The 17880-nt window shown below is 33.8% G+C and overlaps 1 protein-coding gene across 1 annotated transcript; it reads left to right on the top strand.

The window, feature by feature from the left end:
• The first annotated feature begins 788 nt into the window (after positions 1–788).
• Positions 789–1880, top strand: LOC107958974 (uncharacterized). Its single transcript, XM_016894905.1, has 2 exons — positions 789–894; positions 1519–1880. Exons 1-2 carry the CDS (start codon positions 789–791, stop codon positions 1878–1880), a joined length of 468 nt encoding a protein of 155 aa, XP_016750394.1.
• The last annotated feature ends 16000 nt before the right edge of the window (positions 1881–17880 follow it).

Below are 17880 nucleotides of genomic sequence, written 5' to 3'. Positions count from 1 at the left end.
TTCTAAAAGAGCTAAGCCTTTGACCAAATTACTAGAAAAAGATATGCTCTTTAATTTTGTTCAGGAATGTTTAGAAGCATTTAATACTTTAAAGGATAAATTGATTAATGTTCCAATTATAATAACACCTAATTGGAATTTACCTTTTGAACTAATGTGTGATGCGAGTGACTTTGCAGTAGGTGCAGTTCTGGGACAGCGAAGGGACAAGCACTTTCAACCTATTTATTATGCTAGCAAAACTTTGACAGCCGCACAGGAGAACTACACCACCACGGAGAAAGAATTGTTAGCTGTGGTTTTTGCATTCGATAAATTTAGGCCATATCTAATACTATCTAAAGTTGTCGTTTATACTGACCATTCTGCCCTTTGCTACCTGTTAACTAAGATTGATGCAAAACCTCGACTCATTCGATGGATTTTGTTATTGCAGGAATTTGACTTGGAAATTTAAGATATGAAAGGAGTAAAAAATCTCGTAGCTGATCATTTATCTAGGCTTGAAAATTCAAGTACTAAAGAGCTAGATGAAGTGGAAATAAATGATTCATTCCCTGAAGAACAATTTTTTGCTATTTTTGACTGAGAGGTACCTTGGTTTGCAGACATCGTGAATTTTTTAGCCGCGAACGTTATCCCAAAAGGGTTGACACATCAGCAAAAGAAATGATTCTTTACTGATGTGAAAAACTACTTTTGGGAAGATCCTTTTCTTTTTCGTATATGTGCAGATCAAGTCATTCGGCGATGCGTTACAAGAACAGAAGCGTTAAAAATCTTGGAACATGGCCACACAGGACCAGCTGGAGGACATTACAGTGGAAATAAGACTGTACATAAAATACTTGAATCAGGTTTTTATTAGCCCATCTTATTCAAAGATGTCAACAGGTATGTTATTTGTTGTGACAAATGCCAAAGGACAGGTACTATCTCTAACTGTCATGAAATGCCTCAAACATATAAGCTTTCATGTGAAATATTTTATGTTTGGGGTATCGAATTCATGGGTCCATTCCCTAGTTCATTTAGAAATAAATACATCTTAGTAGCTGTTGATTATAAGTCTAAATGGGTTGAAGCCCAAGCTCTTCCTGCAAATGATACTAGAGTAGTGGTACGTTTCCTTAAAAACTTTTCTCTCGATTTGGAACACCTAGATTAATCACCAACGATAGGGGGAAAGATTTCTGTAACGCCCAATTTGAAAAGACCTTTAAGAAATATGGAGTTTACCACCGAACAGCTACCTCTTACCACCCTCAAACTAGTGGCCAAATCGAAGTGGCAAATCAAGAACTTAAACGTATGCTAGAAAAGACGGTAGGATTAAATAGGAAAGATTGGGCAATGAAAGTAGTTGACGCATTATGGGCTTATAGAACTGCTTTTAAAACACCCATAGGAACATCACCATACAAACTCATTTATGGAAAAAGTTGACATCTACCATTTGAGTTAGAACACAAAGCATTCTGGCTATAAAATTTCTAAACTTTGATCCCAAACTTGCAGGTGAAAACAAGTTGATGCAGTTAAACGAGTTAGACAAATGGGGAACCTATGCATATGAAAATTCCAGACTATACAAGGAAGCAAAGAAACGACGCCATGATGCTCGGTTAAAACAAAATAAACAATTTGAAGTTGGAGATCTTGTACTATTATATAACTCAAGACTCAAATTGTTCTCTGGGAAGCATAAATCAAGATGGTCAGGTCCGTTCGTAGTCAAAACAGTTTTCCCATACGGCATCGTAGAAATAAGTCACCCATCGCAAGGTACTTTCAAAGTAAATGGACATCGCCTCAAACCTTACAACAGTGAGAAATTTAAAGATGATAGGGAGGAGCTACGGCTCCATGAATCTCCTTGAGTATACTTACACGGTAAAGTCTAGCTTAGACTTTAAATAAGCGCTTCTCTAGAGGCAACCCGAGCACTAACAATATTACTTTCTTTAAATTTTAGTTTTTAAAATCTAACATACTAACCAAATCATTGAACACAGGCTTTTCAGAACCACACGGCCAAGTACACGGGCGAGTCGTAGGCCGTGCACATACCACGGGATGCAACACGGGAGTGCCTTAGGCCTTGTGAAAATAGCGCAAGAATTTCTTCCCCAACACGGGATGCGATAAGTAGCCACGGCCGTGCAACATGGCCGTGGGCGAAACTACCAAAATAACACAAGCGTGCAACACGCCCATGTTTTAAAACCATGGGTAAACCTGTCAATTTAACACAGGCGTGCGCCTGCAAACACGGGCGTGGGAGAAGCGAACGGAGATCGGCCCGACCATGCAACATGATCGTGTACACCAATGCGCCTAATTTCAAAAATTACAAAATGTACGGGCTGAGCTTAGAGCAAACAGGCGTGCCCCACGGCCTTGTGCCCTAATTTATCTACAAACACCTATTATTTATTTTATTTTATTTTTATCTCAATATTTTGAAATTATTTTTTTATTTCCTTTTAGTACTATTTTATCCTGAGTTTTTACAATTTTTATTCTTCGACTGTTTCATTACGAGTAATTATGCTTCAGTATACCTCTTAAAGAGTTCCTGATTTTATCACAGTCAGAAAGAGCTCCAAAGCTCATCCTCGCATAGGAACTAAAAACTCCACTGGGAAAGGTTCTCCACAACTGCCATGTCCTGCTCGACCACGACCGTAGGTACCACCAGATATAATATTCATTTGGTGCAAGACTTATGGACTAATGAACCTCTAACACCACCGGAGTATCCTCTTCCACTCTCACGTCGATTATTCTCCAAAACTCCAGTTCAAGGAATTCATTCATCATTCAGGAAGTTTCACTTCTCTCCCTATCTTATGATTATAAATCTATCTTTTTCAATATATCTACCTTTTTACATTGAGGGCAATGTACATCTTAAATGTGGGGGGGTCTTTTATATCATCATTAGAAATCATTGAATTGTGTCTTATTCTCATGTAAATCACTTATATCATTATTAGAATGAATTTTAATTAATTTATGATTTTTATTGATATGTCTTGAATTAAAACATAGGTATTTATGCATTGAGTGTTTAAACTTTAAGACATTAGGGAACCAAGCATGATAAGTTGATTTTTAATGAATTAAAAACTTTTAGGTTGTTTTTCCCAAGTTTAGGTATTACCTTGAGTTGAAATTCACAGGTTTAAACATCAAAAAGCCATATTTTTGTGAGATTTTAAGCCTTTAGAGCATCTATCATTTCTTTCATGCTCACTTTTATTGTTGCTTTGAGTTCATCAGTATTGAATTGTTATTCTAGAACTTGCTTGATTATGCATGTCAAGACCACACCATTTGATTTGATATGTCAAAATGATAAAGGCATTTAGGTTTAACCCACTCACTCCATAAAAGCCTACCTTCACAATTAACCCTTAGTGAACCTCCTCGAGCCTAACAACCCATTCATTGATTCACCCTCAATATTAACCCATAAACCATTATTGTTGAAATCCCCTAATTTGATCCCTATTTTTGTCGAGATTTGATTTGAACTAATTGCTTAGCTATGTTTTGCTCTTATATGTATTTGACTTGTTCTTAAAAGAAAATTTTACTTACATATTAGTAGTAATTCGGTATTGTTGAGCCGCAGTATCTAAATTCTATCTTCTGGGAAGAAGCTCACTTGTACTCAATCGATATTTAATTACTTTTTCTAGTTAGCAAATTTTTCAATTCAATCACGATTCTAACCTTTTCTTTCAGCTTGTGACCACACCCCCTAACCAAAGCCACGTTACAACCCTTTAAAGACCTTTTGATTGATGTTCATCTCAATATATAGCGGTGGAGATTTGATTTTCATGCAAGCATATGGTAATGACTTTTCATTATTGACTATTGAGTGCTTCATTAATTGCCCTTAAACATCTCGAGTGATTTGAGTGAATCTTTAGTGAGGATGTAAAACTCTATGATATTTTGAATCAAAGGTAATTACTTAGATGAGGGGAGACACCTATGTTTTCATGATAAAATGCTCAACTTGGAATGTTTGAACTTTTATGTTCTTTTAGTTGAATTTTCAATGTATGATTACCTACGAATTATTTTGAGGTATTATCGATAGAAATTATAAGTTGAGGAGAATTTATTTTCATTATGAGTTAAGGATTTTGCTTGAGGACAAGCAAATGCTTAAGTGTGGGGGTATTTGATAAACCGTAATTTATACATATTTCTATCCCATGCTTAGCACATTTTATGGATGATATTTCCTTAAAATTGGTGAATTCGATGCTCCTAATGCATTAATTTCATGTTTAATACTTAGGTGAGTATAGGAGAGTGAAAGGAACGAGAAATGGCCAAAAATAGAGAAATGGGCCACCGTATAAAATCAACACGGCCTGAACTTCCTCACACGGGCAGACCACATGGCCGTGTCCCTTTGGCAAGCTCAAAGCATGATTTACACGGGTAGATCACACGCCCGTGCCCATTTAACAGCCTTGACCATGACCTTAAGCAATCACACACAGACATGTCCCTGCCGAGCCCAAGTTTAGTCCAATTCGGAAAAGGCCAATTTTGAGGGCTCTTAGGCATTCCAAAGCCTATTTAAACACCGGAGGAGGCACTTAGACGAGGGATAGACAGAAGGAAGCAAGCAATTTCTCAAGTAAAGCCGATCGATCCATATCAAAAGCTAGATTCACCATCAAGACTAAAGATCTCCCTTCAAATTCCCCCAGGAGTTTTGGGTTTTCTTATGTTTTGTTATTTTTATCCTTTTGAGATGTGTTCTTCCATTAGTATGAACTAAAACCCCTAAATACCTAAGGGGAATAAAATCTAAGACGAATCTTGTTATTATTATCTGATATTCCAGGATATTGATTCAAGTTAAGCTTTTATTTAGAGGAGGAATAGACCCTGTCTAAGAGTAAATTTGTCATAATTAAGCGGAGTTGGTTGCGTGCCTAGAGATAGGGTGACAATATTTTTTCGAATTAGGCCGTTAATTAGAAAGAGATTTCAATTATTCAAACTAGGGTTAGACGTTGTTAGTCTCGAGAGAGATAATAATATAACTTAGAGATCTCTACGGAACAAATTGAATGAATAAATTGTCCGATTCAGAGTCAAATAACAAGTGAAGTCTAGGAGGATTTTTCTTTAGGTATTGTCTTAATCAATCGAGTTTTCCAAAAAGTATTTTCCCCAAATTTTTTCTGTGATTTCTTAGTTTAATTAATTAGTTAGATAAACAAAACCCTTTTCATTTTTTTTAGGCTAGATAATAAAAAGAAAGTTGATACTAGTACTTTTAGTTCCTTTGGGTTTGATAATCCAGTCTTGCTAAAGCTACACTACTGCTCGATAGGAACACTTGCCTTCATCGTGATAATAGTTAGTTTCAAGAACGATTCATTATAAATATTTAAAACCTGTCACGAATATCACGTATCAATTTGACTCTAATCCAGCAGATTTACGTCGTCCTATGTCTAGGATTGCATTCAACTCTACTTAATTATGCTAGATCTACTCTTAAGCAGGGACTTTTGCTCCACTGAATATGCACATCAAACTTGAATTAGTATCGTGAAATATTAAAGCAAGAATTAAGAACGCATAATTAGGAGTAAGAAAAAGTATTTATCATATAATTCAAATAATAATAATATCTATCTTAGGTTTCATCTCCCTTAGGTATTTAAGGAGTTTAGTTCATAACGATGGGGGAAAACATCTCAAAATTGGGAAAACAAAAAAACATAAATAAACCCAAAGAGCTTCTAATCAAATTGAATGGAGATTTTTAATCTTGAAGTAGATCCTGCTTCTGAGCTGATTCTGATGTCTGTCTTCGAGTATTCTCTGCCTTCTACTCTCTCTGTCCCCCTTGATCCTCTTCTAGGGTGTTTATATAGACTTTCGAATGCCCAAAATTAGCCTTTTCCAAATAGAATTAGCTTGGGCTCGACAGGGACACGCCGTGTGCCACTCCCGTGTGAAGGTGCTCAGGCCGTCTGCAATTTTGATATGGTTTTTAGTCGACACGGCCATGACACACGGGCGTGTAGTCTGCCCATGTGTCTAACACAGGCACGTGGATTACCTGTGTGGAAGTTTTTGGGCCGTGTGCAGCACTGAAATAAACCTATTTTGTCCGTTTTGGCCTTTTTCTTACACTTTTCGGGTTCCTATGCTCATCTGGATATAAAACATGAAATTAAAGGATTAGGAGCATCAAATTCCTAAATCGATAATTCATCCAAAAATATGCCAAGCACGGGATTGAAATATGTTACTATTGAGGTTTATCAGATGACTTGTTCAATCAATTGAGAGGAGCAACGGTATTTGCGAAGATTGATTTAAGATTTGGCTACTATCAGCTGAGAGTCAAAGAGTTAGATGTGTTGAAAACCACTTTCAGAATGAGGTATGGACACTGTGAATTCCTTTTTATGTCTTTTGGATGAACAAATGCACCTGTTGTTTTTATGGACTTGATGAATAGAATCTTCCGACCATATTTAGATAAGTTTGTGGTTGTGCTCAACGATGATATTCTGATTTATTCTCAAGACAAGTCTGAACATACCGAGCACTTAAGAACTGTATTGCAGACTTTGAGAGATAAGAAATTGTTTGCTAAATTTAGTAAAATTGAGTTTTGGCTCCGAGAAGTCAGATTTTTGCGACATATTGTTTCAGGTGATGGTATTCGAGTTGATCTACGTAAGATTTTGGAAATTGTTGACTGGAAACTACTAAGGAATGTATCTAAATTTAGAAGCTTTTTGGGTTTAGTTGGTTATTACCGATGTTTTTTCAAAGGATTTTCAATGATTACTACTCCTATGGCCAAGCTGTTGCAGAAAGATGTTAGGTTTGAATGGTCTGAAAAATGTCAAAAAAGTTTCGAGAAGTTGAAAGCATTATTGACTGAGGTACCAGTTTTACTGCAACCTGAGTCAGGAAAAGAGTTTGTGATTTATAGTGACGCGTCACTGAATGGATTGGGAGGTGTGTTAATGCAAAGGGTCAAAGTGATAGCTTATGCCTCGAGATAGTTGAAACCACACGGGAAGAATTATCCGATGCATGATTTGGAATTAGCTGCCATTATGTTCGCTTTAAAAACTTGGAGACTATCATTTGTATGGTGAGAAATGTCATGTCTTTTCTGATCATAAGAGTCTAAAATACTTGATGACTCAGAAAGATTTAAACTTGCAGCAACGGAGATAACTCGAGTTACTAAAAGATTATGAGGTAGTAATTGATTACCACCCGAGTAAGGCAAATGTAGTCACAGATGCGTTGAGTAAAAAGACTTTGTTTACTTTGAGAGCAATGAATACACGGTTGAATTTTTTTGATAATGGTTCAATTCTAGCTAAGTTGAAAGCTAGATCATTATCTCTTCAACAAATTTGTAAAGCTGAGAAATGTGATAGTGATTTGCAAGCCAAAAGAGTTCTTTGTGAATTGGGTAATGATTCAGATTTTCATATCGGATCTGAAGATTATTTGATGTTCCGAGGCAAAATTTATGTACCGACAAATGATGAACTTATTCAAAAAATTCTTCATGAAGCACATAATGGTTGTTTATCTGTGCATCCGGGTAGTATGAAAATGTATAATGATTTGAAGAAATTGTATTGGTGGTCAGGTATGAAACGAGATATTTCAGAGTTTGTTTCAAAGTATTTGATCTATCAACAAGTGAAGGTTGCACACCAAGTGCCTTCGAGTTTACTTCAGCCAGTGATGGTACCTGAGTGGAAATGGGATAGGATTACTATGGACTTCTAACTGGGTTACCTTTGACTCTGAAAAAGAAAGATGTCGTCTGGGTTGTTGTTGACAGATTAACAAAATCGGCTCATTTTATTCCAATACGTACTGACTACTCACTTGATAAGTTAGTCGAATTGAACATTTTTGAGATTTTGAGATTTCACGGGGTGCCTATGTCTATTATTTCAGATAGAGATTCAAGGTTCACATCGAGATTTGGAAAGAAGTTACAAGAGGCTTTGGGTACAAAGTTGAACTTTAGTACCGCATTTCATCCGCAAACTGATGGTCAGTCTGAAAGAACGATTCATGTACTCGAAGATATTCTTTGTTATTGTGTTCTAGAATTCGAGGGTAGTTGAGAAAAGTATCTAACATTAGTCAAGTTTGTTTATAACAACAGTTTTCAGTCGAGTATTAAGATGACACCTTATAAGGCATTGTATGGCTACAAGTTCCGAACACTCTTGTATTGGATCAAGCTTAGTTAGAAACAGATTCACAGGGTTGACTTGGTTAGGGTAACCGAAGAAAAATTAAAGGTAATCCGTGATTGCTTGAAAGCAACTTTAGATCGACAAAGGTCGTACACAAATTTGAAAAGAAAAGAGATCGAATACCGGGTCGGTGATAAAGTATTTTTGAAAGTATCTCCGTGGAAGAAGATTCTGAGATTTGGTTGTAAAGGCAAGTTAGGTCCACGTTTCATTGGGCCGTATGAAGTCGTTGAAAGAGTAGGGCCAGTAGCATATCAGTTAGCTTTACAAACAGAGTTGGAAAGCATCCATAATGTGTTTCATGTCTCAATGTTGTGACGATATTATTCTGATCCTTCACATGTGATTTCTTAAATAGAGATTGAGATTCGACTGGATATGACATATGGTGAAGAACTGATCAAGATTTTAGCTCAAGAAGTTAAACAGTTGAGAAATAAGAGTATAGCCTTAGAAAAAGTTTTATGGCAACGACATGGGGTCGAAGAGGCTACGTGGGAAATCGAGGAGACTTTGAGAAAATAGTACCCAAACTTATTTTCTGGTAAGATTTTCGGGGACAAAAATCCTTAAAGGGGGAGAATTGTAACAACCTGATTTAGGGCCTAGTCGAAACAATGGTTTCGGGACCATGAATTTGACGTAGTAAAACTTGTTTTTATTACATTTTTATGGTCTAAATTTTTATGGAATGATTTCGTGAAAATTTCGTTTGAAAATTTTGACGTTTGGGCACTCAATTTGGTCAAAAGGACTAAATTGTAAAAGTGCAAAACTTGAATTCTATATGCTAGAGGTGTCTAATTGTTATGAAATTTTAAATTGAAGGTCTTTAGATGGTAATTAGACCATTTGTTAAGTTAGTAGACAAAAGTGGACATGAAGTAAGAGAAATTTTATGTTTTAAGTTAAAGGCATTTTGGTCATTTGGCTAATAAATGAATTAAAAATCAAATTAAAAGCCAATTTTTTTCCATATTCTTTCCATGCCCAAAATTCTCAAGGGGGAACCGTAGCTAGGGTTTGTTCATCTTCCAAGCTCGATTGTAAGCCTGTTCTAGCCCCATTTTTAATGATTTTTATGTTTTTGAGATCCTTGTAACCTAATATAGCTATTTCAAGGACTAATTTGAAAGAAAATAAAAGTCTACAATTTTACCCATGAAGAATATTTTTGCATTTTGATGTCTAATGGTAGAAAATGTTTGTTAGATGTAAGATAAAGAACTTTTGCTAGGTGATTTTTAATGAAAATGTCAAAAGGACCAAATTGTAAAAAGGTTATAAAATATGTGTAAAAGTATGATTTAATAAGAAATGTGGGCTATTATAAGCATAGAAGAGTTTCAGCTAGGCTTGGGAATCGAAGAAATTGAATCTATTTCAATTTACAAGGCTAGGGACCAAAGTGTAAAAAATGACAAAGTTTAAGGAAAAATGTAATTTTACTACAGTGTGATTTTTTAACTGATTGAATAATGTGAATAATAAATGAGTTAAATTTACTATTATAGATCAAGAGAAACGAGGTTCGGACCTAGATCAGAGGAAAAACAAGGTGTTTGACGATTAGGTCCCATTTCTACTATTTTTGTATCGAGGTAAGTTCTTTTGTAAATAATGCATTGTTTTAATTATTTTTTAAATGCTTTATTATTGTATGAAATGTGATTGACTCATGGATGTATTCAACAAAGTTACGACAAGCGTGAAATCTTGGTTGAACCTTAGGAATGGATAGGATACAAATGTCATGACATTAAGGTTACTGAAACTATATGTAAGACCATATCTGGGATATGGCATCAGTATGAGACTTTGTGTAAGACCATATCTAGGATATGGCATCGATATGAGATTTCGTGTAAGACCATAGTTTGGCTATTGGCATTGATACGAGATTACATGTAAGACCATATCTGGGATATGGCATTGGTACGATTCCGTGTGTACGAGACTCACGAGTATCCTTTAGTATTCCAAGTGGTTCAATGGGTAATTTAACGAGTATGTCAAAGATGAATTGTGTGTAAATCCAATTTAAGAAGATTCAGGTATGTACGTAAAACTCATACGAAATGAGCTCGTTATGTGATGAACCCTCGGTAAGGTTATGATTGAGTAAGTTATAATTATAAGATCTTAATAATATTTATGCCAATTACCATCATGTTAATTGTTTGTTAAATGTTGGTTTATGATACATATTATTTGCATGGGAACTTACTAAGCTATATAGCTTACTCCCATTTTCTTTCCCTTGTCTTATAGTGTCACCAAGCTAGCTCGGGGATCAGATACTATCTGAGATCCACTCACACTATCAACTAATTATTTTGGGGTACCAATGAATTTAACATTCTGAGTTATGACATGTATAGGGACTTATTTATTTTGGTTATGACATGTATAGGGACTTAGTTATTTTGGTTATGTGTCATAATTGAATTGGCCTAATGAGTTAGCCTATATTGGTTGATAATTCATTTTGTAAATGGCCATATAGAGTTGGGTAATATTGGTTTAAGTATATATCGATATGATGATGTTTTCATGGATGTGGAAGTTTACATGATTGAAATTGATAAGTAGGTGATGTTGTATGTGGTATATGGTAGCATGTGAATGATGTCTGGATGCCTTGATTGTGGCTGAATTAGTTGAATGCAATTTCTTGGATTGGTGTTATGTTTTGTTGTGCAGGTGTGTTCATAAAAGGGTGACAACATGGCTTGGAAAACAGCCTTGTTTTTGTCCACACGGGTAGACACATGGGTGTGTGTCTAGGACGTGTGTGACACATTGCTTGTCCCATAGGCGTTTGAACTCTGCACCTATTTTATGAAAAATCAAAATTATTAAATCGACCACACGGCCTAGCACACGGGATTGTGACTTGGCCGTGTACCTTTAATTTGTTATTGGGTGACAAACAGAGAGTTACACGGGTTAGGGACACGGGCGTGTGTGACCATACGGCCTGCCCACACTAGCGTGTCCCAAGCCACACAGGCGTGTGGCTCTTAAAACATGAAAAATTTTCTAAGCGTTGTGAATTTTTCTAAAGTTCTCGGTTTAGTCCCGAATCGCCTCCAATGAATGTTTTGGACCTCGTAGGTTCGTTTTAGGGACAATATGAATGTATGTTAAAAGTTTTAAATTTGGATGGAAATTTACGTCTCGATTTTGTATGTTTGCCTGTGTATAAGTCCAGTAATGCTTCGTACCCTATTCCAATGTTGGATAAGCGTAAGGGGTGTTACACCGAAATTAACTAATATTGAAATGCATTCATGAATTATAAATTATGTAATGACTCGAAAGTCAGTGGTATTAGAAAGTGTGATTTTGGGACCCCGTTTTCGTAAATCAAAGTCGTAAATATTTTTATCAACTATTTACAGAGTTATATTATATGCGAATTGAATTTAGATCAAGTAACTTCGATAAGTTAGGGATTAATTAAGGTACAGGGACTAAACTGTAAAAGTGTTAAAATTTTAATTCTCAAGGAATATTTAATTAAAATTAAATTAAGGGACTTTTATAGCAATTAAACCATAATAATATTGATAGTGGACGTTAATGTACTTAGAAATTGCAGAAAATGTCATAAAATTATAAAAAAAATTAATAAATAAACTAAACCATTAATAATAAAAATCAAGTTAGTAGGAAATAAACAAACCATTTTCTCATGAAAACACCAAAATATCAAAGGGGAGAAGAAGAACTCACTAAGTAGGGTTCTTGATATTTCAAGCTTCAAATGGTTAGTCAATTTAGTCATTTTTCTTGTAATTCTTATGTTTTCAGAATCTTGGAAGCTTAAGCTAGCTGATTCATGTCCTATTTTTCAATACATTTTAAGTTTTAGGGTGCTCCCATTGTTGAATAGTTTAAGTTTTAGGGACCAATTTGATAGCTTTTAAGTTTAGTATTGAAAAAGACTAAATTATAAAGTCAATTGATGATTTTGTGCAGTAAGGACTAAATTACACAAATTTCAAAATTTGTGGTAGAAATGAGAAATAGGAAGCTAAATTAGGCCTATATTGAAATCGATATTAAAATTGGAGGTTAATTTTGAAAGTGATGTTAGTCACGATTTTAGGGACTAAATTGAATAAAATGAAAATTGTGCATAATTTAGTAATTGAATGTGAAGATGGTTGTATATCGATTATTTTATATATTTTTTTAATCCATAGCTAATGTCGATGCAAATTCTTTGAAAAAGAAAGGGAAAGACAAAGTCATCGACGAGTAGCTCGGAGTTTACAATATGTGTTTCTATAATCCGAACTACTTGTAAATTGCTACATATTGAATTATTGTTGCATGGTAAGAACTTAAAGTGAGATATTTTGATATAATGAGATGTTTTAGGATTGATTTGAATTAATGATGATTATGAGGACTAAATTGGGTATATTTGAAAAATGTGTGTATTTATGTAAATGTGAAAATTGAGAATTTATATTGGGATGATTATCGTTGCTACATATGTTGGATAAATGCATTCATAATGAACATAAATGTGAATGGAGTTAGTGGTTGATAATGAAATATGAAATGAATACCCTATTAAATGTTCGGGCAAAGTTGGATATAATGGGCATGCCATAGGATATGAAAAGTTCAGGGTTACTTCGACTACGAGTCGATGAAGCATTGGGTGCCAATTTTCTTCTGTTATATCGATGAGACACTGGGTGCCAAACTTATTGATAACACCGGGTACAACTATTTGCTTTGGATTTATCTGATGAGGCACTAGGTGCAAAACTGGTGTGTTGGTTGGATTCGTGTATTTGTTTGAGTCCGAGTCGTGTTAATAGGGAAACAAATGGCAAAAATGAGATGCTTGATATTGAAATAGAAAATAAATGAGAATTGGAAATGGAGTACTCAAATGTGAAAAGCTTTGGAACATTGATAGAAATGTTCATTTGAAATTATGGATTGAAAATTTTAAATGGAATGTATCATCATATGAGTTGAGATATCATCATATGAGTTGAGATATCAAATGATTTGTGAAGTAGATTTGTCATGTTTCAACACTAGTAAAATGTATTTGAAGTAAACAATGAATATATGAACTTGCACATTTGACATGTTAATTGATAGCATCATCTAATTTTAACTTGAACATTTTAAATGTGTTATGATTTACTTTTATGTTTAGATTATAGAAATACAATTGTGTTATATTCAACATATGATTTTATTTTTCGTATGCAAGTTAGGTACTTTACAAATCGATCATCAACTCAGCCTAACGACAATCCCGGACTCAAGTGTTGATGATTTTTTTTATTTTGGCCTTGGATATACCTAAGATGTCTTATGGTTATAATATTCATTTTGACATTTTGAAGATTATGTATATTAATGTATATGTATGTGTTGAGAATGATCATGATGTCGTCTTGCTCAAGTAGTTGGCTTCTACACTAATGGTTTAATGGTTGAGTAGATAATATACAAGGTGATATATTTGGTTGTTATGCTTGTGTTGATATTGGAATGAATGGTAAGTTTTGGTACATGTTTTTCTGGTTGAAGTTGAGTTGTTTCATTATGTCTTAAAGGGCTAAGTGATGTTTTCTTGATGAATATGTTGAGGTGCTTTTGAAGGTATACCCGTATGGTTGAATATGATAAAATGGTTGATTTTGAATTGTACATTGAGGTGCCAATTATGGCATATTGGTTAGGCATTTATGATGGTTGTTAAAATTGATGTTTTTGGTATGACTTTGATGTTTTTGCATTAGTTGATATATGGTATGATGATGACTTTGTTGGAAAAAAGGGTTTGGAAAATGCAACGGAAAATAAATTTAGGGAAAACTTATTTTTTAAAATTTTTCAAAAAAAAAATTTTGTGATATCTAAAATAATAAACACTTAATCAAGATTGTACATTTTTTTTTCATGTAGGATGAACGCTTCAACCGAGTAGTCTTCTCTGCTATCTTCAAGCTCACATTTGTCGAGTGTGGGCTCGCTTCGAATAAAAAAATTCACAAAAATTACTAGTGCGGTAATTTTACAATTTTTCTAAAATTTTGGGTCAAGTTGTAAATTAGAAAAATATATCTAGAAATTTTATGAAATAATCTCTTCAGAGAATTTTCTCTCTACAACTTTCTTGTAACAACCCTAATCCGTATCTGCCACCGAATTAGGGTTAAGGAGCATTAACATGCAAATAGAACATTTAAATATACATTTCATACATTATCATAAACACATTATAAAACAATCATTCACATACATATTATCCTTAAAGCGAACCCTCGAGGCCCTAAAATTACTTTAGAAGCAATTCGAGACTAAATTGGAAACATTTGGAAAGTATAAGAAATATTCACAAAATTTTGGAAACAGGGGTCACATGGCCATGTGCCTCACACGGTTGAGACACACGCCAGTGTCTCAAGCCGTGTAACCTTCAAACTAAGGACACACGGCCATGTCCCAGTCTGTGTCCTCACCCATGTAACTCTCTGAGTAGGATCACATGGTCGTGTCACACACTCGTGTGTCAAGCCGTGTAACTCTCGAAATAGCCCCACACATTCGTGTGCCAAGACATATGCTACGTCATGTAACTAATTGACTTGCATACAAAGATATCTACAGAAGACACACGGTTGAGTCACACACCCGTGTCTCAGGTCATGTGGACATAAATTTGCCCAAAATCAAGCCATTTCAATACCAAATCATGCATAAACCTTAAAGCCTTTTGTACACATAATCAAGGTATCAAAACCCTATCAAAACATACATATAATGACCAAATCAAGAGTCCTAAATCAATAAACCAATATGCCATTCAAGGTACCTCAAATGCAATTATCAAGATTTACTTAAGCATGCATATTTTATTGCTTACCATTCATCAATCACTAGTTCCAAAACTTATCAAAACATGTTACAATGACACAACTAGACCATTATATTCCTTTACAAAACATGTCATTTGAGCCATTCAAAAACATGCAACATGATATAGTCACAATGACACAAATTAGCAAGGCATCAAATGTACCAAACCAAGATAACATTCATAACTGATACATGTTAATAAGTCCATCCATTAAACATTCAACTAAACTTCATTATAAGCCTATCTATACATGTTAATAAGGCCATTTTCATCCATAATAACCTAGTTCAAATATGAACATAAAACATGTTACAAATAACCATTTTCATACCATCATCAACATGCCAAGAAAACCTTATAAACAAGCACTTCAAAGCAACCAAACAACCTATCTTGGTAAAAAACATTAAAGTGTACTAAACCAATATAGCTTTCCAATGATTATAAATGTCAAAATTCCATTAACACATACACCTAAATACCATTTCAAATCACCCTATAAGGCCATTATAAACCTTAGACAAATTACTCATAAACTACTGAATTGTCCACTGGATAATGTGATATATCTCCGACGAACTTCCAACTAATTGAGCTTTCGATAATTTGTAAAGTAAATGAAAATAACTACGTAAGCAATGATTTCTTAGTAAGCTCGTATAAACCTTAAATATAACTTACCACTTTAATATTAATACATAGATTAAACATGATTCAATACAAATATTTTAAACTTGGTAAAAACCTATTAAAAAACATTCAACTCACAAATGAGTAAGTTCATCAACATCACATATAAATGAATTTATCCATAATATAAGTAAACTTCTCACACACAAGCTATCATTTAATTTATCAATCTCTTTTTACATAAGACATCATGTTACATATGAGATCATCCATAATATAGGAAATTTACCATCTATGAATATAACCTTTAATTCACCAACATTAGCATATCATCAACCTTTTCATAAAATTATGAATCATTTCATTTACATACCACTCATTTCCAAATGTTTAGCATAAGCCTAAAAAACATCATCAATTCACAAGTTAGTGCACTTGTACATGATTTAAATGCATTCATCCATGTAAGACGTAGATTTATACACATATTCGTAGCATTTAGATCATAAATACTTTTCATAAGTTCATGATTCATTCCATTTGGATACTTACCATTTCGTTTCCTTTTCATACCCGTTGAACCATCTAGAATTTCATTAAATCCTTAGGAAAGCTCACACAAAGTGTGCTTAAACATATAATTGTAACCTTTCCTTTACATCATTACTCACACGAGCTGTGAAATGGGCCTGCTCACACAAGCTGTGGAGTATCCACAACAAATGTAGGACCTCAACCATCGGTAGAACATTCAAGAACAACAGCCGAAACATGAAATCCCTAATGATATGTCATCTGTATCCAAAGAATTCTTAAGGTTCAATCGAGACTCGACATCCGTCAATTCATCACTGCCCCATTATATTGATATATTAATTGATTTACATTAAAACAACATAATAAACTTTCAATTTACACAACATTATTCCGAATACGGTTTATATGAACTTCCTTAGCTAAATTGCAGCAATGACTAAATACAAGGGTTATTTGATAATTTTCTCTTCTCCTCGATTTTTCACTCGTTCTTGATCTAAATTAATAATTTCATTCAACTCATTAATTCAAACTGCAAAATCAATTCATTTTATGTAATTAAGTCATTTTTGACACTTTTACAAAATTGCCCTTAATGTTTTACTTTTATGCAATTTAGTCTCTAAGCCCAAAACATGAAAATTAACCATTTTTATTCAATTCCATGATGAACCGAATTGCTTTGAACCGTACAACCCATATTTGTTGTTATTTCATAACAAATCTTCGTACTTTTACTAATTTCACATTTTAGTCCTTAAACACTAAAATCATCAAAAATTACTTAACAAAATACTTATATTTAACAATAAAACTTAATAATCTATCATAAAATTTCAAGAACACCTCAAATTCATCCATGGTAAAATTTTTAAACATTTAACAATTTAACAAATTGACCCCCGGGTTAGCTAGACTAAGCTAATACGATAACAAAAATATAAAAATCATTAAAAACGGGATCAAAATGCTTACCATGCACACAAAACCAATTTGGCTGAAAGCTTTCTTAAGCTATCCATGGAGGTTTTGGTTGTATTTAAGAAAAACCAAAAAGATGATAGCATTTAGGCCTTTTGTTTCTTTTAATTTCATTTAATTATAAAATTACAAACTTATCCTTCTAAAAATCAACCAAATTTCAAGGTTTTAATTATCCAAACCATCCACCAATAATTCAATTGGTATAATTACCAACTAAGTCCAACAATTTACCTTTTCATAGCTATTAGACACATTTAATTAATAGAATTAAACTTTTACATCTTTTACAATTTAGTCCTTTTCAATTAAATAACTATTTAAACATTAAAATTTCTTAACTAAACTTTAATAAACCTTAATAACACTCCGTAAATTTTTAAATGTTTACGGCTTAGTTTATAGAAACGAGGTCTCACTACCTCATTTTTTAAAACCACTTGACTTTAGGGTCATACCACTTGAACCTAATTATTCATTCAAATAGCATAAATTGTCAATATTAAAATTTATTTTAATATCATA

This window comes from Gossypium hirsutum, chromosome A11, assembly GCF_007990345.1.
Source record: "Gossypium hirsutum isolate 1008001.06 chromosome A11, Gossypium_hirsutum_v2.1, whole genome shotgun sequence".
Lineage (NCBI taxonomy): Eukaryota > Viridiplantae > Streptophyta > Magnoliopsida > Malvales > Malvaceae > Gossypium > Gossypium hirsutum.
Note: the sequence above shows the minus strand (reverse complement) of the source record. Positions and strands in the feature narration are given on the sequence as shown.